The sequence below is a fragment of the Papio anubis genome, chromosome 4, assembly GCF_008728515.1.
Source record: "Papio anubis isolate 15944 chromosome 4, Panubis1.0, whole genome shotgun sequence".
Lineage (NCBI taxonomy): Eukaryota > Metazoa > Chordata > Mammalia > Primates > Cercopithecidae > Papio > Papio anubis.
Genome location: NC_044979.1, coordinates 20514427 through 20536593, shown reverse-complemented (window position 1 = coordinate 20536593; position 22167 = coordinate 20514427). Strand labels below are relative to the sequence as shown.

Sequence of the window (22167 nt, the reverse complement as noted above, 5' to 3'; positions counted from 1 at the left end):
TGGAAGGCTGAGGCATGAGAATCGTTTCAACCTGAGAGGCGGAGGTTGCAGTGAGCCGAGATCCCACCACTGCACTCCAGCCTGGGTGACAGAGTGAGAGTCTGTCTCAAAAAAATAAATAAAATAAAATTTATATGGAAGTACAAATAACCTATAATAACCACAACAACTTTTTGAAAAAGAGCAATAGCCAAGCACAGTGGCTCATACCTGTAATCCCAGCACTTTGAGAGGCTGAGCAGGGAGGATCACTTGAGCCTACGAGTTCAAGACCAGTATGGGTAACAGTGAGACCCCCATCTCTACAAAAACATAAAACAATTAGCCGGGCATGGGGGTGGCATGTGCTTGCGGTCCCAGCTACTCAGGAGGCTAAGGTCGGAGGATCACTTGACCTGGTAGGTTGAGGCTCCAGTGAGCTATACCACTGCAATCCAGCCTCAGTGACAGAGCAAGACTCCATCTCACAAACAAAAGGCAATAAGTTTGGAGGGCTTATACTAATTTCAAGAATTATTATACAACTACTGTAATCATGACAGTGCCATATTAGCATAAAGAGGAACATATAGGTCAATAAAACCTAATAGAGAATGTTAAAATAGACTCATACACATATATGGGCAACATGGCCTGGGCAACATGGCAAAACCCTATCTCTACTAAAAACACAAAAATTAGCTGGACGTGGTGGTGCCCATCTATAATCCAAGCTACTTGGAAGGCTGAGGCATGAGAATCTGATTTTCAACAGAAATGCCAAGGCAGTTCAATGGGGGAGGGTAATCTTGTACTAAAAGTGGCCCATACCAGCTTGCAAGAACCTGTTGTGCAAACCTCTTCCGAACTCTACGTTCAGTGATGTTGGATTGTTAGCTTGAATAACCTGGTGTGACTAGTCACATCACAGACATTGACAAATACTACAAACTGGGGAGCTTTTTTCTTCCTGCATAGCTGGTTGTTAAACATTTATCAGTATTCCACTGGAGGTGTTCATGATCTTGATTGTGATGATAATTTTACTGGTGTATGCATACATTAAAATCCTCAAAATGTATACTTCAAAATGTGTAGTTTATTATACATCAGTTATAACCCACCAAACTATAAGGCAAAATGATGCAGGATAAAAAGTTCCACATTTACACATGCTCAGAAATTTTGCCACATAAAGACCCACACTGGAAATCATTAGGTCTGAGTGATGTACTAAGTAAAAGGAATAAAAATCTAACAGATGCTCCAAAAAAATGCATAAAGCAAAAGTGATCAAATTAAACTTAAAGTATGTATTATCTATGAACATATTTAAGATCAAATAACAAGAGGAAAATGAACCCATAAGATGCTACAATTAAAGTTTATATTATACTATTAGCATCACAGATGTTGAGGGTAGACATAAATTCTGCGTAAACATGCTAAGCTATTGTCTTTATTAGAAAACTTCTTAAAAGTAATAAAGAGTTAAGAAGAAACAGAATAAGTGGGATAAATTGAAATCAAGATGGTAGAAACAGTTCAAATATATGTATGGTTGCAATAAATGTAGATAAAATAAACTCACCTAGACAGAGATTGACAATTTAAAAGGAGGCACCTAAGCAAAAAGACATGTAGACCCCCTCATCTCCAAAAAATATTTTAAAACTTTACAGTAAAAAAAAAAACACACACACACACCAAATACCAGAAAAGGTTGGTATTACTATATTAATATCATATAACACAGACTTAAAAATTAAAAGCATTATTAGGGATAAAAAGAGTTGTACATAAAGATGAAAGATTGAATTTACCAAAAAGATATACTAATTTAAGCACATATATACCAAATAAAGTATCTTCAAAATATATAAAACAAAAAATTGACAGAATACAGAAGGACATTGGCTCATGCCTGAAATCCCAGCACTTTGGGAGGCCAAGGTAGGAGGACTGCTTGAGGCCAGGAGTTTGAAATCAACCTGGGCAATCTAGTGAGACCCCCTCATCTCCAAAAAATATTTTAAAAACAAAATTTAACCAGTGTGGTTGCACAGGCTTGTAGTCCAGCTACTCAAGGGGCTAAGAAGGTAGGATCTCTTGAGCCCAGAAGTCAAGGCTGCAGTGAGCAAAGATCCCACCACAGCACTCCAGCCTGGGTGACAGAGCATGATACTATTTCAAAAAAAATAAAATAAAATACAGAAGAACATTAATATATCACCAGTATAGTAAGAGATTTTTGACAAATTCCTTTCAGTTTTTGACATATTCTTTCTGTTAATTTTGACATATTAATTTCAGTTACTGAGAAGCCAAGAAGAGCTAGACCTAATTTTATATATAACATGTGTGTATGTATATTTGTATACATATATGTATGAGAGAGAGAGGAGAGACAGAGAGTGTTACATCCAAAAATGGGAGAATATATCTATTTCACATATACCAGAATGTTTATAAAAATTGCCAGCCAGGCGCAGTGGCTTACGCCTATAATCCCAGCACTTTGGGAGACTGAGGCGGGTGGATCACCTGAGGTCAGGAGTTCGAGACCAGCCTGACCAACGCGGTGAAACCCCATCTCTCCTAAAAATACAAAATTAGCCGGGCGTGGTGGTGTATGCCTGTAATCCCAGCTACTCAGGAGGCTTGAATCTGGGAGGTGGAGGTTGCAGTGAGCCGAGATCACGTCATTGCACTCTAGCCTGAGCAACAAAAGCGAAACTCCGTCTCAAAAAAAAAAAAAAAAAAAGGCCCAGGTACTATGCCATAAAGAAAGTATCCAAAAATTTCAAGAAGTAGGATCATTTTTTAAAAATGTTTTTAATTGAGACAGGGTATCACTCTGTTTCTCAGGCTGGAGTGCAGTGACACAGTTATAACTCACTGCAGCCTCAATTTCCCCAGCTCAAGTGGATCCTTTCACTTCAGCCTCCTAAGTAACTGGGACTACAGGCATGCACCACCATGCCTAGTTAATTCTTGATTTTTATTAGAGATAAAGTCTCACTCTGTTGACCAGGCTGGTCTTGAACTCCTGACCTCGAGTGATCCTCCTGCCTCAGCCTCCCAAAGTGCTGGGATGACAGGTGTGAGCCATCGCACCCTACCTGGGATCACTGAAGTGTGCTAAATACCTTGAGAAAATACAAGAGGAAAATATGGCATACACATATTTTCCAAACTCGATCATAGAATTCCTGCTTTTTCCCACCATCCTTCTTTTATTTTTTTTCGCAGGATGCTTATTAACATACCCAGGAACTTTCCTTTTTAAAGAATTCACAGTCACCCTTATAAACATTCGTTCTTGCTTCTTGTGAGGCTTGTTTATTGACCTCTTGACATTTACTCTACAGGCTATGGAAGCTTGCAAAGATGCTGGCTTGGTGAAATCTCTGGGAGTGTCCAATTTTAACCGCAGGCAGCTGGAGCTCATCCTGAACAAGCCGGGACTCAAATACAAGCCAGTCAGCAACCAGGTACAGCCTAACAGCTTCCACTGGGGTGTGGGGAGTGGGGGCAGGATTTACATGACACGAAAAAGCCTCAGCTGGGAATCGGGAAGGCTCATGATTGCTCCACCTGAGTCTCATCATGGGCCCCTATGCAAGTCTTTAGACTTCTTTCTATTGGTGTCACTTTAAAGAAATGGACTTGGGGCTGGGCGCAGTGGTTCACACCTGTAATCTCAGCACTTTGGGAGGCCGAGACGAGCGATCATGAAATCAGGAGTTCAAGACCAGCCTGACCAACATGGTGAAACCCCCGTCTCTACTAAAAATACAAAAATGAGCTAGGCATGGTGGCACATGCCTGTAATCCTAGCTACTCAGAGGCTGAGGCAGGAGAATTGCTTGAACCCGGGAGGCGGAGGTTGTAGCGAGCCGAGATCACACCACTGTACTCCAGCCTGGGCGACGGAGTGAGACTCCGTCTAACAACAACAACAAAAAAGAATCTAATAAAAATCAATGACAAAAACAATGAGAAAAAACACTAAGGTTCAACAGAAAAAGGACTAAAAGAAATGAACAGAAATTCACAAAAGACAAATTGCAAGACTGGTAAACATGAAAAATGTTAAACTCACTATTAATTAGAGAAACTTAAATTGTAGTGTGATTTTTCTATTGCACATCAAATTAGCAAAGTTTTTGTCTTATTAATATTTTTAAATATAATGCCCCAATGTAGGCAAGTGATTAAATGCTAGTGAGTGCAAATTGGTTTAGCTTTACTAAAAAAACAATTTGTCACTATGTATCAAGGCCCTTAAAAAACGTTCACAGTCTTCTATTTCTAGTAATCTACCCTAATAAAAAATATCAGAATGCCTAGATAGACTGATATGTGTTTACTATAACATTGTTTATAATAGAAAAAAGTGGAAACAAAAAAAAATTAAGGGAATGATTAAGTAAGTTACAAGATATTCATATTATGTGAAATCTTAACAAAAGATGTTCTCAAATCCATTTTAAGGAAGCAAAATGAACAAGATACAAAGGGACAGACTAGGACACAAAATGTACACAGTATGAAGGAGATTCTATTAATAAAATGGATTCTATTGAAGAATTTTTTTAACTATAAAATTGCATTCAACAATGTGGCCTTGATTGTGTGCTCTGCTCTCCAATGCAACCACATAGGTTGAGTGCCATCCATATTTCACGCAGCCAAAACTCTTGAAATTTTGCCAACAACATGACATCGTCATTATTGCGTATAGCCCTTTGGGGACCAGTAGGAATCCAATCTGGTAAGTAAAACTTTAGGAAGTATGTCCTTTGGTGTAGAGTGTGAGGCTCATGTGAACTACTGTACTTGACTGGAATGCCTTTTGGTTTGCCTGTGCAACCTCTTCAAGTCATTATCTGTATATATGAATTAGAACTTTTCATACTTTCCTCACTGACCTGTTGTGAAATTGATTACATTATAGATATGAAATTGCCTATCAGTGTCCAATATATAGGAGTGCTCAGTAAATGTTACTTTAATTATTATTTGACAAAGGAGTTTCTATGGCCATGTTGTGCAAATTTTGAATTTTTTGATCCTATATTTAATACTGATACTTTTACTATGATGTGTTCCATAAATGTAAGTAGAAATTTTTCTACTTTAAGGTGATTGCAAAAGTTGCATCTCTATTTCTTCCACTTCAGTCTTCCTGCCTTTCCCTATGTGCCGGCTCTCTCTGTAAGACTCATCAAAAAATATTATTTACCCTCTGAAGGAGGCAGCTCCATAAACTTGCCTTGCTTGATCTTCCCATACTAAGAGTACCTCTCCCTTCAATGCATACTCTGCACTCAGAGAAACTGGTTACAGGTGACCTGCAGTGTCCTGGTAGGTGACTGGGTGAATGGGAAGACAGAGGAGGAAGATGGTTTATTAACCTTTGGTTCTGATTACACAAACTAATTATGATACATGTTTTGATATTTTTAAGGGTGAATGTTTCTTCTCCACCTTTGTTAAAGGATGCGCTTCTAAACTCATTGGGGAAAAGGTACAATAAGACAGCAGCTCAAATTGTTTTGCGTTTCAACATCCAGCGAGGGGTGGTTGTCATTCCTAAAAGCTTCAATCTTGAAAGGATCAAAGAAAATTTTCAGGTAAGAGAATTGCTTTTGGAGATGTGAAAAGATGGGTATGTTTGCTGTTTTTGCTTTTATAGAATGCGTTCAGCTTAATAGGAAACTTGTAACGCTCTCATATTTTATTTTATACCAGCTCCTTGACCCATGTAGCCCATATCTAGGTTTAATTTTCACTGAATTTGAGACAACTGCTAGTACTTCAGAGATTGTTTTGCTACTTGTTCACTATCCAGATCCCTTATATTTTCTCTTTCCTTATCTACTTTTTGTTTCTTTTTAAGAAACAGGGTATTGCTATGTTGCCCAGGCTAGCCTGGAACTCCTATCTTCAAGCGATCCTTCCACTTTGACCTCTCAAAGTTCTGGGATTACAGGCGTGAGCCACTGTACCCAGCCTCTTCTCTTATCTATTGACTCTTGACACTACCTACTCACTTCTCTACCAGCGCAACAGAAATTGAGTGAATACAATTTGGAATTCATAATAGTCAACTTTCCACCTTCTTAATGGCTCTGGTAAAAGTTGAGGATAAATTCGAAAATTACTGACGAGGACCTTTTAGACTCTTGAATGCTAATTGCCTTTACTTCCCTCAATAAGTAATCTATGACTTACATTGTAACTTCCAGGTGAAGAAAGAACTAGACAAATGGGTAATTCATTGATTCCGCTACTACTAAAGACTAAACTGCTAGGTAAATACAACCATAGAAAAGTGCCATATAAAATTAATTAATTACCCATCAGTTAATTTACATTTCAAAAGTAAATTGCCTGTTTAGCCCTACTCATAATTAAAGATAAATAAAAAATAGGATACTAGTTGTCCCTTCATATCAGAAAATAATAAAAATACTTGGTAATATTTGGGGAAACAGGCGCTTTCACATACTATTGTTAGAAATATTGATTTGTATGAGATATGGAAGAGTAGGTTAAATTATTTCATGTCCATCAAAATTCAAATGCGCACGTTACATGATTTATTTATATATGGAATCTAAAAAAGTTAATCACATAAAAGTAGGGAGTAGAATAGTGGTTACCGGAGGCTGAGATTATTGAAGGGAGGGTGCTAGGAAGAGATGTTGGTCAAAAAATGCATAATTACAGTGAGAAGGAATAAGTGTCAAGAGATCTATTGTACAAAAAGGTGTCTATAGTTGATGATACAGTGTATTCTTGAAAAACATAAAGGGAGTACATCTTATGTGCTCTTACCACAAAAGTGATAACTATATGAGGTAATGCATTTGTTAATTATCTAGATTTAGCCACTCCACAATTTATATGTGTGTAGAAACATCATGTTGCACATGATAAAAACATACAATGTTATCTGTCAAATTAAATAAATCCAAATACACATATCCATTGACTCAGCAGTCTTATCCTATAGATGTATTTGCACATATATACATGGATGCACACACACACAGACAGATGTTTATTATAGAATTATTTGTAATATTTTAAAAACTCAAAACAATCTTCAACAGGAGTTTATAAAACAAGCTATGACATGTTTGTACATTGAAATATCATATAGCCATTTAAAAAAAAAGTACTGACATAGGAAGATATCCACAATATTAGACAATTACATCTTCAGAGCTTTTTTGCTGCATGATAGAATGCAACTCAAACTTTAGCAAAGAAAAAAAAGATAATTTATTGGCTCGCATAACCGGAAAGTCCATGAGTAGATCAGAAATGGCTAGACACAGGTACTCAAATGATTTATAAAAAGATTTCGTTCTCTCTCTCTCTCTCTCTCTCCTTTCTCTCCACCCACATGGTGACACAGACAATTCCTAACAGCTCCAGGATAATCAATTACTCATACTCGGTGAAGAGTGAAGATGATCAGAAACAAAGGCTTCTATCAGGGTCTCTATCAATCCCTGATTAGCTCTTGTAGGTCACCCTCATATTACCCACTGTGGCCACAAAGTGGGATACCCTGATTTGCCCCCAGGGCTATATGCCTGTTCCTGTGCTGAAGAAGTTAACAACTCCACTAGAAAGGGGAAGGAAAGTTCATAAAAAGAAAAAAGGAGAAAAGATGCTAAATAGTTACATCAACTCCTGACAGTACTTTAACATTTGCCAAAATGCCTCATGCTAAAAAGTGGTTGACACTCTTTTCCACAGTCTTAGAAAGAGATCAACTGCATGACTAATGTGTTGGTTCACTGAAGATTAAAACACATTTTGATGGACTTTTCGAGGACTGAAAATTTTGCTGTTTAAAAATTACATGAGGGTGTTACAAGTGACCTTTGCAATGGAAGGCATTTGGACTTTATGGCATCTAGCAAATCGCAATTTTGTACCAGAGAAAATGCCTATCTCCTTGAAATTTTCATAGTAACTAATTATGTTATATTCCATATGTTTCCATAGCCTTGATAATAAAAGAATGGAACTCAGAGGTCACATATTCTAAAAAAATATAAAAGGGATACAGATTTAGAAGGAAAATGAGAATGAAAATCACAGCCAATTCTCACTCTTTAGGGAATAGACTCACCCAATAACCATGAATTTTGCTGGGTATGAAAGCAAGAAGCAACAAAATAAAAAATTATGCTCTCTTAGAATGAAGGTAAAATAAACTGTTAGAATATTTTAAAAGAATGGCAAAGATCAATAAAACATAAAGAATAAACAGAAAAATAAATATTTTGATGATAAAAGAAAAGCAAAAGACAATAAAAATTATGTAATAAAAAGTTAAGACTGGGCACAGTGGTTCACACCTGTAATCCCAGCACTTTGGGAGGCCGAGGCAGGAAAATTGCTTGAGGCCAGGAGTTTGAGAGCAGCCTGGGCAACAAAGCGAGATCCCATTGCTTTAAAATAAAAAAAGTTAAGTTAAACCATCAGTTTAGGCCGGGCATGGTGGCTCACTCCTGTAATCCCAGCACTTTGGGAGGCTGAGGTGGGTGGATCACCTGAGGTCTGGAGTTTGAGACCAGCCTGGCCAACATGGCAAAACCCTGTCTCTACTAAAAATACAAAAATTAACCGGGTGTGGTTGTGGGTGCCTGTAACCCCAGCTATTCAGGAGGCTGAGGCAGGAGAATCACTTGAACTAGGCTGGCGGAGGTTGCAGTGAGCTGAGATGGCACCATAGCACTCCAGCCTGGATGACAAGAGCGAAACTTTGTCTCAAAACAAACAAAAAACTATGAGTTTAAAAACTAGATAAAATTAAAGGTAAAAATGAAGAAAACTAATATGGAGCCAGGATATTTTAAAAGTTAAAATTTAAAAAAAACATATGAAATTATACCAGGTGTGGTCCAGCTTTGTTGCCGTCATCCATTGGACGCCATTCTTTGAAGATGTTATCTCTGGGCTCACTTTCACTTTCTCCAACACTCTCCCTCTCATAATTCTTAGTGAATTCAACATCCACACCAGTCGTTCTCCACCCTTACCTGACAGCTCTGTGACTTCCTCTCCCATAAGAATCTTGTCCTATATATTTCAGCTCCTAATTCCCATGGCTATCCCTTGGAAATTACAATGACAACTTCCTAATAAATCCTCCATAGCCTCAATTTCAAACATCCCCCTCTCTTTCCTACACTAGCAATTGTTTCTCTCTACTGTGTAACTCCCACCAACATTCGCATGTATACTAACCTCCTATCATAAAAAATAAAATCCAATCTAGACTCACTTTCCTCCCCAAGTATTATCCACTTCTCTCTTTCTGTTTCAAACATCTTGAACGAGAAGTTGTTCTCACTGCTTCTCATTCCCTTACCCCACTATCTCTTGAGTCCATTCAAACCAAACATTTACCCTGACCATCCCACTGGAACAGCCCTTGTCAAAGTTACCGGTGACCTCCACATTGCTAGATCCAGTAATTCTCAGTCCTTGTCCCACTTGGTCTTTCAGCCACATCTGATACAGTTAACAATCTCTCCTTCTTCAAACATTTACTGAAATGGAAAACTGTAGGAGAAGCAGTTTGAGAGGAACTATCAGGAGCTCAGTTTTGTAATATGAGATCCTCATTCACTTAGGATAATTTGTGCCATGGGAGAAAAAAAAAGACCACCACTGAAAATCAATCCACATACAACAAGAAAAAACATGACGTAGAAATAATGTAGAGAGGGTGAATTTGAAAGCTTCTATTAAGATCGAAACCAAAGTTTATGAAAGTAAGTTTACTTTTATTCTCAACACAATGTAGGTTACAATTGCATGTTTATTAACTCAGAAGAAACAGTGAATCAGTGTTGATCTTTTCAAAATATGCTTGACAAAATTACATAACACAACATGACATCCTCTATTTCACAGAAGTTTTGCAGAATGTTCATAAAGAGAATAATTCTCACAAAAATTTTGGAGGGCTTTATCTGAAGGAGATTTGTAACTCTTTAATTTTTTTTCAAGTCACACTCTTTTGACATATCTATCAAAGGAGATTTTTAACTGTGCAGGATTCTTCTTTGAAAAACATCATACCTATAATTAGAACAAATCTCCAAGATCACTTTCTTTGATTTCATAAAATCCCGCATCTTTGCAAGATTTGCAACCTCACTTTGCCATTAGGTTATGCCATATATTTACTGGATAAGAGGCTGGCCCACCAAGACTTAAAGGACAGGACTAGTGTTTAGCAAAAAAGAAGTCTGGGTAAGGATTCATTTTATAGGCGATTCATTCATTTTTATATTGTGCGAATTTTTGATTCCTTATATAATCTCATAAACACCAATAATTGGATAATAAATCATAAAAGAAAATGGTTCCCTGAAAAGAGTACTTGGAAAGAATCCATGGAGGGAAAGTTAAGTAAATCATGTTCCATCTACACAATGAATACCGTGGCTAAAAGAATAAAGTCAGGTTGCATATTGTGATAGAACTATCACTGGGGTCACTAAGATATTATGTGAATAAAGGAAAGTTGCAAAATCATAAAGATATGGTCTAATTACTGTATTTTCCTCTTAATGTGTGTAGTATTTGGGAGGAATATCTGGGAAGGGAAATAAGAATGGGGTGATGAGTGACAAGATTTTCATTATTTATTCCATATAGGTCTATGTACTTCTACAGTGTTTCATTTCTTTGCAAAGAGCATATATTTATGTACTACTTATATAATTAAAATCTATTAATTATTAAATATATTAAAATAAAAGTTAAAGGATAGAAAGATAAAATAATAAAGAGAAGATAGGTTATATACAGATAACCCAAATGTTAAAAATAAAAGGAAGTGAAAATAAAATATATAAATGTTAATAAGGGACAATTATAAAACCAGAATACAAATAAAGTGTAAAAGCTAAGAAAACTAAAACAATGAAAATATAATTAGAATAAAAAGGTAGAAGAGACATCAAAGATGTTGAGAGAAAGGATTTCAACATAGCGAATTAAAAGTTAAAAACAAAGCAAATTAAAAGTTTTTTTAAAAAGCAAATTTAGGCCGGGTGTAGTGAGGCTCATGCCTGTAATTGCAGCACTTTGGGAGGCCAAGGTGGGAGGATCGCTTGAATTCAGGCATTTGAGACCAGCCTGGGCAGCATGGTGAAACCCCATCTCTACAAAAAATGCAAAAATTAGCCAGGCGTGTCTGTAGTCCCAGCTACTTGGGAAACTGAGGCATGAGAATAGCTTGAACCCAGGAGACGGAGGTTGCAGTGAGCCAAGATGGTGCCACAGCACTCCAGCCTGGGTGACAAAGTGAGACCCTGTCTCAAAAAAAAAAAAAAAAAACAGCATATTTAGAGACTCAGAATTTTTTAAGTGTAAGACAGTAGTTCAGAATCAAAAGCCCAGCATTTCATACAGAAATAAGAGTTCTTCACATTTGAAATTTTAGGGGATTTCATTAACATTTGTGGTTTCAGAGCATTTGGAATTTCTTGTAAGATGTCCCCAGAAAGACTGTCTCAAAAACAAAGGGCAGATCAGAGTATCCAGCTCCACCTCAGTGGGTAGCCCCCCAACACCAGCCTGACTCCTCTTAGACATTTGCAAAGATATTCATACATCTTTCAGAGGCTCTCACTGGTGGTCCCACTTTCTGATCTCAAGCTTGACCTTCAAAAATATTCTATTATTTCTGTTATTTCAGATCTTCGACTTTTCTCTCACTGAAGAAGAAATGAAGGACATTGAAGCCTTGAATAAAAATGTCCGCTTTGTGCCATTGCTCATGTAAGTTCTGGGGATCATTAATGGGTACTGGCCAGTGGTATTGAATGGTCATGTGTCAAGCAACAAGGCTTATATGAACCCTGACCTATGTCCATAGCACCAGGGCAAAGCATGGTGGGCCGCATATTCCGAATGTTAACATGCCTGAGGGAAATACATCCACTACAGGCCTTCCACAACCCTACACTCTCACTGAAAAGGAAGGTCCTGGCATCTGTGACATTCCGTGACTTAGGTGAAGCCATGCAGACTAAGGAGCCTGAGGAGAATTAATTTATCATGTACATATGCTAAAACAACAGCAGCACAAATGTTGAAACAACTTATTTATTTAATCCTAAAAATCAAAGTGATGCACCAATTAGGGCAAAATTATAAAAAAAAAAATTCTGAGAGGCATGATAATGTTGCAGAAAGAACACTAGATTGAAAAACAAGAACTTAGACTTTCAGATAAATACTTTCTTGCCGATAAGATTTTAGTTTCTAGCTCTACCTATTAGCTGACTTCCCACAAGCAAAACTCGGTATACTCCTTCAAAATGTCAAGTTCGGCCAACCAACTGAAGTAGCTCTTTATTCTCTAAATATTACAGGCCCTTAAAAAAAAAATAGTTTGGGCCAGGTGTGGTGGCTCACGCCTGTAATTCCAACACTTTGGGAGGCCGAGGTGGGCGGATTGCCTGAGGTTGAGAGTTAGAGACCACCCTGGCCAACACGGAAAAACCCCGTCTCTGCTAAAAATACAAAAATTAGCTGGGTGTGGTGGCACATGCCTGTAATCCCAGCTACTCAGGAGGCTGAGGCAAGAGAATCGCTTGAACTCAGGAGGCAGGGGTTGCAGTGAGCCGAGATCATGCCATTGCATTCCAGCCTGGGCAACAAGAGCAAAACTCCATCTCAAAAAGAAAAAAAAGAATAGTTTCTATATATGTGTGTATAGATATACACACACATATACACATATATACTCATATACACACACATGCATTTTTTTCTTCTTAATCATTTTCTATTAATCTTTCAGTTCTTCAAATCACCTGAAGAGTCATCTTCGTCTTGAATCTTTAAGTCAGCATTCAGAAAATGCTAAGATGATTCATATAGTTTGGACACTTACTTTATTGATCCCACTGTTTTTCATGGGCCAGAAAGTACACTGGCTGGATTAATATTGAATTTCTGAATTAATAAAACAGCTTCCTAATAGAAATTTTTCAGGGGGAAAATTGTTTGACATCAAAAGGCACCACCACCCAGCCTCAAGAACGAAAGAGTAAACATAAACACATAAACAACACTTTCCCAGAACTAACAGTTATAGGTTAATTAATAGCTCTTGAAGATAAACGATTTCTATTGAATTGATATTATATCATTAAGTTTAGAAGAGAAGCCAGGTGCAGTGTCTCATACCTATAATTCCAGCACTCTGGGAGGCTAAGATAGGAGAATCACTTGAGGCCCAGAGTTCAACACCAGCCTAGACAACATAGCAAGACCCCATCTCTACAAAAAATTTAAAAATAAGCCATCGTGGTGGCAAGCACCTGTAGTACTAGCTACTCAGGAGGCTGAGGTGGGAGGATCACTTGAACCCAAGACTTTGAGTGAGCTATGACTACACTCCATCCTGGTAGACAGAGGGACGCCCTGTCTCAAAAAAATACAAAAAACAAACAAACAAAAACAGTATAATCCATCAATGTACTAATTGTTTTACAGACAGTTGGTGACATTATTCATCTTGACATTTGACATATTTAAAAGTCATTATAGCAACTTAGGGGAAAAAAATAACTCTTACCAGGAAGTAACTAGAAAAATCAGCAAGGTGAAACAAGAATTAGACCCCATTAATCACAAATACTGTATCATTTCGAGATACTGGACCATGATGTTTTCCAGCTTTTATCAAGTTGATTTTTAACATTTGAAAATCTTAATATTTTCCATTTTAATTTACAGTACCTACAGAAAACTAAATCAGGAACACGTACATTCCAGACATTTCACAGACCATTTCATCATTGTTATCTAAGAGCTAAATTCACTGCCATCGTCATTGTCATAATCATCAAGGAAACTTATTTTGCTACTCATCACGTTTCTAGATCTCAAACTCTCAACAGGCAGGAGGTCTAGTGAGAGGGGCAAGTAAAAATGCTAATGAGACTGGGTGTGGTGGCTCATACCTGTAGTCCCAGCACTTTGGGAGGCCGAGACAGAGGGACTGCTTCAGCCCAGGAGTTCAGCTTGGGCAACCGTGGTGGCACATACCTATAATCCCAGCTACTTGGGAGGCTGAGGCAGGAGGCTTGCTTGGGAGCCCAGAAGTTTGAGGTTGCAATGAGCTATGATCATGCCACTGCACTCTGACCTGAGTGACAGAGCGAGATTCCATCTGTAAAAAAAAAAAAAGAAAAAGAAAAAAGTGCTCATCAACAGACGGTGACACTGGTAATAAGAGTTTTGAAGAGAAATGCCCATGTAGTGGATTGGAGAAGGAGGCAGCCAGCATCAAGGGAACAGAAAGGGGGAAGGAGTAGGGAAGAGGTGTGCACACCTGACATGCCTAAGACATGACTCACCTCTGGGGATTCTGTTCTGAGTAAAATGTTGATAAGGTGGCCACTAACTTTCCCTCAACACACTCACATTCAGGAGGCTGTCCAGAGCTTCAGGAAAAGGTGCTGGCTTGAGGGAAAACAAAAGAGGAGAGTAGGTAAGAAACAGTAAAGGAATGAATAGGAGAGAGGGGTAGTGTCAGTGAAATTCTCAAAGGATGCTAGTGAAACATACAGCTGTGCAATTTTTGAGTGAACTTTTTTCTGTGGGGGAATTGTTTTGGCAGGTGGCGCGACCATCCTGAATACCCGTTTCATGATGAATACTGACTGCAAGGAGTTCCTGAACAGATTTTTCACTCCCATGAGTGCCAAGACGGTGCGATGGGTAGTCCCCTGGATGTGAAAATGAAAAGGGTTTTACTATCCTGAGAAGAAATAATGATGGAAATGTGTTCGATGTTTGTGTAGTGTAAGTGACTTTGACTGAGTCACATTGAAGTAAAAATATTAAAATCTGTTGAAATAACTCTTAGGAAATTATCAACTAATTTTTTCAGATCAATATCTTCTACGTTCCAGACAGAAAAAAATTAGACTTCGGAAGAAACATCAAAGGCAACATATGACAAGAAGCTCATGAGTCTGGGTAGTAGCGTTGGCAATCTGAGTTCTTTAAGGGTTAACAGGACAACAAAGTGCATGTGTCAGTGTGCTGGCAGTGGCCTTGAGGCTTTGGACCATTGGTTCTAAAACAGACACAGCCAAGATAAGATCCACACATGCATTATTAACAAGGAAGTGATTTGCTGCACCTTGAGTTGAGAGGGCTACATGTAGAAAAGTCTTAAAATAGAGCTAAACACCACAGTGGTCAACAAAGCCATCATGATGTTGTTGTTTGTTTCCATCCAATGTATGTTTGTTTAGTTTTCATCCAACTTAAAGAATGAAAACTTAACTGGATCTCTCTTGCATCCTTAAAGGGCCTGAGTCTCAACATGGCTGCTGATCCATATTCACACATCTTACCATCAATCTTGCCTACATTGATTATAGAACTACTACTATGTGAAAAGGCTTGAAACAACCAACATACACAAATAAAACCCTGCTTGTAAAATAGTTCTGACATGCTATTTTAAAAGAGGGATTTAAAAAGGAAACTTTGGGAGATATATTGAAATAAGGTGCTTTATAACATTATTATATTTAAGACTTTAACAGTGTTACTTGGATAGCTTATATGAATTTTGAGAAAGTAGCAAGTTCAAAAGAACTCTGGTAATTTTGCTGTATGTACAATTTAAAGAGTGAATAAGATTATTAGAATTCAGCCATAGAAATATATCTATTTTCAGTTCAACTACAGAAATATATTTTATTCATTCACATTAGGTCACTGTCATAGGATGAGAGAGTTCTTCAAAAATTATGTTTTCCCAAGATCAGTTGCTTATAGATAATGTTCAACGACCTCAAGACATATATTTCTGAGAAATTATCCTTTTTAAAAATTTGGTCTATATTGATTGTTTTCACTGATTCCAATATTATTGCTTACAATGGTGACCTCTGGAAAATATTTTGTTCACAAAAAATAATAAAGTATAATGATTTGTTGCATCACATGAATCTCCATTCTGTTTCTAAGGTTGGGGCAGGGGAAGAATAATCTGAAGCCAGTCAAATTAAAAGGCCTTTGATTTGATTTAATTCCTGCTGTACATTTAGCATTGGAAAGAGAGGAAAGAAAAGGGGGTGCCACCAGGCATGGTGACTCATGCCTATAATCCCAGCAATTTGAGAGGCCAAGGCAGGTGGATGGCGTGAGCCCAGGAGTTCAAGACCAGCCTGGAACAACATGGTGAAACTCCATCTCTACCAAAAAAAAAAAAAATTAGCCAGGAATGGTGGTACACACCTGTGGTCCCAGCTACTCAGGAGGCTGATGTGGGAGGATCACTTGGGTTGGGGGGCAGAGGTTGCAGTGAGCCAAGATTGTGCCACTGCACTCGAGCCTGTGTGACAGAGTGAGATTCTGTCTCAAAAAAAAGGAAGGAAGGAAGGAAGGAAGGAAGGAAGGAAGGAAGGAAGGAAGGAAGGAAGGAAGGAAGGAAGGAAGGAAGGAGAAAAGGAAGGAAGGAAGGAAAAGAAGGAAGGAGAAAAGGAAGGAAGGAAGGAAGGAAGGAAGGAAGGAAGGAAGGAAGGAAGGAAGGAAGGAAGGAAGGAGAGAAAAAAAAGGGGGTACCATTATGAAAGAGCAGAAACTTGAGTCCTGGTCCCTGTTGTCAAAGCCCTTCAAAATACTTTAAGGGTATTAGTGTAGAGGTGAGAATAGAAACAACACCTATCAAAGCATTTTAAAGACAGGCATTGGAAAAGAGTCCCATCATTTATCAGCGAAAAGGTATTTCTAAAAATTGGAGGAGAGGAATCCTCTCTTAGTCATAACAGAGATGGAGGAAAAAAGATCTGGAGACAGAAAGTAGGAAGCTCAGGAAAGAACAACAGCCTGATGGAAGCTTCTGCATGTTCCTTCTCCCTCCACTGTCACCCCTCTCAAGCTTCCCATCTGTTATGGGTTGAACTGTGTCCTCTCAAAATTCATATGGTAAAGCCCAGCCCCCAGTACCTCAGAATGTGATCTTATATAAAAATAGGGCCAGGTGTGGTGGCTCATGCCTGTAATCTCAGCTATTTGAGAGGCTAAGGTGGAAGGATCACTTGAGGCCAGGAGTTCAAGATCACCCTGGTCAACAGAGGGAGACCTTATGTCTACAAAAATTTAAAAATTAGCTGGATATGGTTGTGCACACATGGCTGGTTGTGCAGACACATAGCACCCAGCTACTTGGGCGGCTGAGGCAGGAGGACTGTGTGAGCCCAGGAGTTTGAGGCCGAAGTGAGCTATGATCATGCCACTATACTCTAGCTTGGATAACAAAGCAAGACCTCATCTCTTAAAAATAAATAAAATAGGGTCATTGCATATGTAATTAATTAAGATGAGATCATACTGGGGTAGGGTGGAGTAAGGCAAACCCTAAACCAATAAGACTGTGTCCTCATAAAAAAGGAAATTTGGACACAGACAACACACAGGGTGAATGTCATGTGAAGATGAAAACAGAGATCACGGTGATGCTTCTACAAGGTAAGAAATGACAAAGATTGCCAACAACTACAAGAAACCAGGCAAAAGCCTTGGAACACTTCAGCCCTCAGAGGGAATCAACATTGCCAACACCTTGATCTCAGATGTCTAGGCTTCAGGACTGTGAAACACTACAGTTTTGTTCTTTAAGCCACCCAGTTTGTGGTACTTAGTTACAGCAGCTTTACAAACGAACACACCACCCCTCAGTAAAGATTTCCTGTCTCTCCAGTTAACATCAGCTGTAAAAATGTCCTTGCCAAATCAATGCTGTGCTGAGCCCAAGTATTGACAACCAATAATCTTGATCTTTTGGGGACTTTTGCAACCCCAAAGAGATGTTTGTTAACCCAAATCAATTTTTCTTATCAATGGCCTCTGATCAGCTATGTAGAAAGATCCATCAATAGTGATGCAACCTGCCTGAAAAAGGAGAGGAGACCCATGGCATGCCATGCTCACTGGTCCACAGAAACATAGCAGGCTGGAGCGGCAAAGACATCCTGCCCCAGTACACAGAATGTTTCTGGATCTGCAGTGTTTCTTGGTAAGATTGTTTCTTGGCCGGGTGTGATGGCTCATGCTTTTAATCCCAGCACTTCGGGAGGCCGAAGCTGGTGGATCATGTGAGGTCAGGAGTTCAAGACCAGCCTGACCAACATGATGAAACCCTGTCTCTACTAAGTACAAAAAAAAAAAAAAAATTAGCCAGGCATGGTGGCACATCCCTGTAATCCCAGCTACTTGGGAGGCTGAGGCAGGAGAATCACTTGGACCTGGGAGTTTGCAGTGAGCCAAGATTGTGCCACTACACTCCAGCCTGGGCAACACAGTGAAATTCCATCTCAAAAAAAAAAGGAATGTTTCTTGATCTTTTTGTAGTTCATGAGCATGATGACTAAGTGTTCATGTGCATGTGTGAGATGTGCCACCCTCAAACCTTGTTATAACATCAGCACATTACCCATACAACATGAAAAAAATGTTTCTTATCCCTGACAGTTCTCCAGTTCTCCAAGAGGGCCTCCCTCAGGCACTGTCATTCCTTCCACAGTAATGACACAGCACCAGGAGAGGCCATCAGAGGGGCACAGGCAATGATCCCATGTCTTCAGCCTTCAACACTTTGAGGTGTGTGCATTCCAAGGTCACAGTCATAGGGACTGACAAAGATGAACAAACTCATATTTCCAAGACTTGGTATTTCTCAGAACTCTCAGAATGTCAGGCTTCTGCTGATAACTTCAATGTCTGCTTCTTGAATCAGAATCCTCCCTGAATCCGAATAGCAACCTTAATGTTTCTGTCTCTACACATGAAATCCCCAAATTCTCACTTTAGCTTCTTCCACCCTAGTCTCTGCCTCCCACTCATGAGAAACAGGACTAACAGGCTTACTCTCTCATCCAAGGGGCATTTTGGTAAAAGACTTTTCTGGTGGGTCATATCTCCTCTGGCAGGAGCTATCCCCCTGACTTCCCTGTTAGGATTCCTCAGGATCTCGGCTTGAGCTCAGGCTACCCTCCCTGGATGTACTAACTGCCTTGAGGCAAAATTCTCCATTTGCACGTCAAGTGCTTGCCTGATTCAGCTCAAAGCAGATCAGACTTTCTTAATAAGGCCACATTCTCTTCTCTCTTTGCCTTCTGCACACCAAGCTTGAACCAAAACTTGGTTCCTTTATGAAGGACTTCACTGAAGGCCACAGGAAGCATCCAGCACAATCTTCTAACCCAGCACCAAAGCCGGAGCCTTGGCAGACACATGGTCCAAGTTCCAAAATGTAAGTTACACTTTAAGTGAATCTGGTGAATGGGCTGGAGCCTTGGTCTGGTGGGGAGTGCGGGGGTTTGCTGGGGAGGAGAGGAAGGGACGGGGGTGTTGGGGGGAAGCCCTCCTATCCGTCTTTTTTTAACAGTTACTCCTCTTCCTTTTTCTCTCTGGTTTCTCATTACTCCAACCAGCAGAGACCAGCCCAGGATGAAGACTGGGCAGTAGCCTGGGAGGAACCGGGCTTTGGTAACCAAAGGGGCCCCAGGCGGCCTGGGAAGCGTGGAGGTCCCAGCCTGCCGGCAGGAAGCTCAAGCCGAGCGCTGCGGCAGCTCCATGGGGCCCTGGCGGAGGCAAAGGCACAGCGTGGCGGGCTGCGTATGTGAACAAGGTGCGCGGCGGGGCCACGGTCGTCGCGGAGCCTGAGCACATTAAGGAGCGCATCAGACTTCAAGGGCTGAAGTGCAAGGCAGCAGCTTTTGATTTCGGGGGCAACCAACTGGGACTCGATGGGTGGGAAAGAAGTGCCTAAACAGCAAGCTGCTTACCGCAGTCTCGGTCAGAATTTGTGGGGGCCCCATAGATGTGGGTGCCTGGTGGGGTCCTGGCGCCGACAGCACTCTCGGGTTTGTGTGCTGCGCACAGTATCCTCATCACCGCACAATGGAAGCTGCAGAGCTGGGGTCAAAATGAGAAGGGGCAGCTGGGACCTGCAACACCAAGAGAATGGAAGCCCCCAGACTCACTGAGGGTCTCTGCCAGGAAGTGAGTGTGTAGGAGGCCTGTGGGCGGAACTTCACTTTGGCCTTGCCAGAAACGGGCACTGCGTTTGCGTTTGGGGAGAACACGATAGGGCAGCTGAGCCTCAGCACCCACACAGGAGCATCCCCAGCCCCGCACAGATCATGGACAACGGGCAGCCAATTACTAGAATGGCCAGTGGAAATGAATTCTGTATAATGGGCGGCAAAGGAAACCTCTGTTCCTTCGTGTGCCCTCAATATGGTCAGCTGGGACCCAGGCACAGTGATTAGTGTAAGGCTGCCAGCTGGTGCCGGTGCCACGATGAGTGGCCCACCTTCACTGAGAATGAAAGATGGGCAGATTCTGCCTGTACCAAAGGTGGTTTTGAGACCCCCAGAACAGGGCAGGAACCCCTCCCATTTTCCTTACATGCTGTGCTGACTGAAGCTACATTCAGCCTTGCGGCCACGCAACCACAAACGTTTCCTTTCACAAAAATAGACCAATCAAATCTGAGAGAGAGTACGCTGAGCACAAGCATCTTGGCTAACAGTGGGCACTTTGCAAAAGATTCTCCCCAAAGCACTTGCCCAGTAATGTCCCAGCCTGTCCTAACCTGGCCTTTGCTTCATTTCAGTAGTAAAATTCACACCCCTGGGTGGAGATTCAAGATGCTAATGAGACATGCATCACATGAAGAAGCATGTCCAGAGACTGCCTAGGTACAACTGCCGCCAGACTACCCCAAACATACAATGATGTCACATGGAGGAGCTCCAAAGCAAATGAAACCCCAAACTAACCTGCTGCCAGGGAGCTAGCTGCAGGTCTCTTCCTGTTGCTACCTCCCCTTCTGCTCAAGCTGAGAGCTCCAATAAACTGCCTTGCTCAAGTCCATCTCAGATTCTTGGTCTATTTCTATTTACTAAGGGTCAAGAACCCACCAGCCAGTAACAGTTGTGCAAGTCGCGGCCTGTGATGCTAACCACACATTGATTCTGGACTCCAACAAATGAGTCTTCTCCTGGGGCTTTGGTTGCTATGGTTGGCTGGGCCACTCAGAGCAGAAGGATGAGATGGTCTCCGCTTGGTAAAGTTGGAGTTTGACTTCCTTGGGTGTGGGGCATCCCAGATCCATGTTGGTTACACCTGCTCCTTTGCTGTCTGTGAAGTTAGTAGTCTCTTTTTCTGGGGAGCCCAATATCTCCCGTGAATCTTCCAAGTACCTGAAAGCAGTGCAGGACCTCTGTGGCTGCAGAATCAGGAGGCTGGCTTGTGGGAAGAGCAGCATCATTGTAGCCGCCGATGAGAGCACCATCAGCTGGGGGCTGTAACCAAACTTTAGGTAATTGGGATACAGGGAGCATGAGCCCAAGTCTTCCACTGCAGCCCAAGAGGTGAAGACTCTGGATGGCATCTTTTCAAAGAATGTCTCCAAAGGCTACTCACACTCCTTCGTGATAGTGCGAGATGAAATTGAGACCAGGAAAGAGAAGATCAAGAAACAGCTAGGGCCGGGTGTGGTGGCTCACCTGTAATCCCAACACTTTGGGAGACCGAGGCAGGTGGACCATCTGAGGTCAGGAGTTCGAGACCAGCCTGACTAACATGGTGAAATCCCGTTTCTACTAAAAATACAAAAAAATAGCCAGGCATGGTGGCACATGCATATAATCCCAGCTAATCGGGAGACTGAGGCAGAAGAATCTCTTGAACCCAGGAGATGGAGGTTGCAATGAGCCGAGATCATGCCATTGCACTCCAGTTTGGGAACAAGAGTGAAACTCGATCTCAAAAAAAAAAAAAAAAAAAAGAAAGAAACTGCTAGAATACAATCCCTGAACTCTTTGATGTTCCTGGGGACTCCTGCAACTTCACACATCTCCCAGAAGCTATCATTTCCTGTGCACTGGGAGGGGAGGTCAGACAAGCAATTTTAAAAAGCAAAAGTTAGCCAAAGGTGCATTTTTGTTAGACTCCCTGGGGTTCCATTTTTACAAGGGATCTAATGTTAATTATCCTTGTCTGCATACTTTTAAAAGTCTGTTTTTTCCTCTTCATGTTTAAAATATTTGCTCATATTTGGAAAAAATATGAGTTGTTATAAAATAGTGGTAAAGA

General features: G+C 40.5%; 1 protein-coding gene, 1 non-coding gene and 1 pseudogene across 3 annotated transcripts in view; all 3 read left to right on the top strand.

Annotated features, from left to right (window-relative positions):
- The window catches only part of AKR1D1 (aldo-keto reductase family 1 member D1), a 41916-nt gene extending 25912 nt beyond the window's left edge, over nucleotides 1-16004 (top strand). The window contains exons 5-9 of the mRNA XM_003896652.5: nucleotides 3351-3473; nucleotides 4647-4756; nucleotides 5453-5618; nucleotides 11726-11808; nucleotides 14663-16004. Of these exons, the coding sequence (XP_003896701.1) occupies nucleotides 3351-3473; nucleotides 4647-4756; nucleotides 5453-5618; nucleotides 11726-11808; nucleotides 14663-14705 (525 nt within the window). The 3' untranslated portion in view covers nucleotides 14706-16004. The remainder of the gene's footprint in view (nucleotides 1-3350; nucleotides 3474-4646; nucleotides 4757-5452; nucleotides 5619-11725; nucleotides 11809-14662) is intronic.
- A 2398-nt stretch (nucleotides 16005-18402) lies between these two features.
- Nucleotides 18403-18506, top strand: LOC116274799. The gene has a single exon (XR_004183571.1). It is a non-coding gene; the product is annotated as a small nucleolar RNA U13 (small nucleolar RNA).
- Nucleotides 18507-19555: 1049 nt separating this feature from the next.
- Nucleotides 19556-21655, top strand: LOC101006500 (annotated as a pseudogene). The gene is made up of 2 exons (XR_004183407.1): nucleotides 19556-20427; nucleotides 20994-21655. The product of XR_004183407.1 is annotated as a protein RCC2 pseudogene (transcript).
- Nucleotides 21656-22167: the final 512 nt, after the last annotated feature.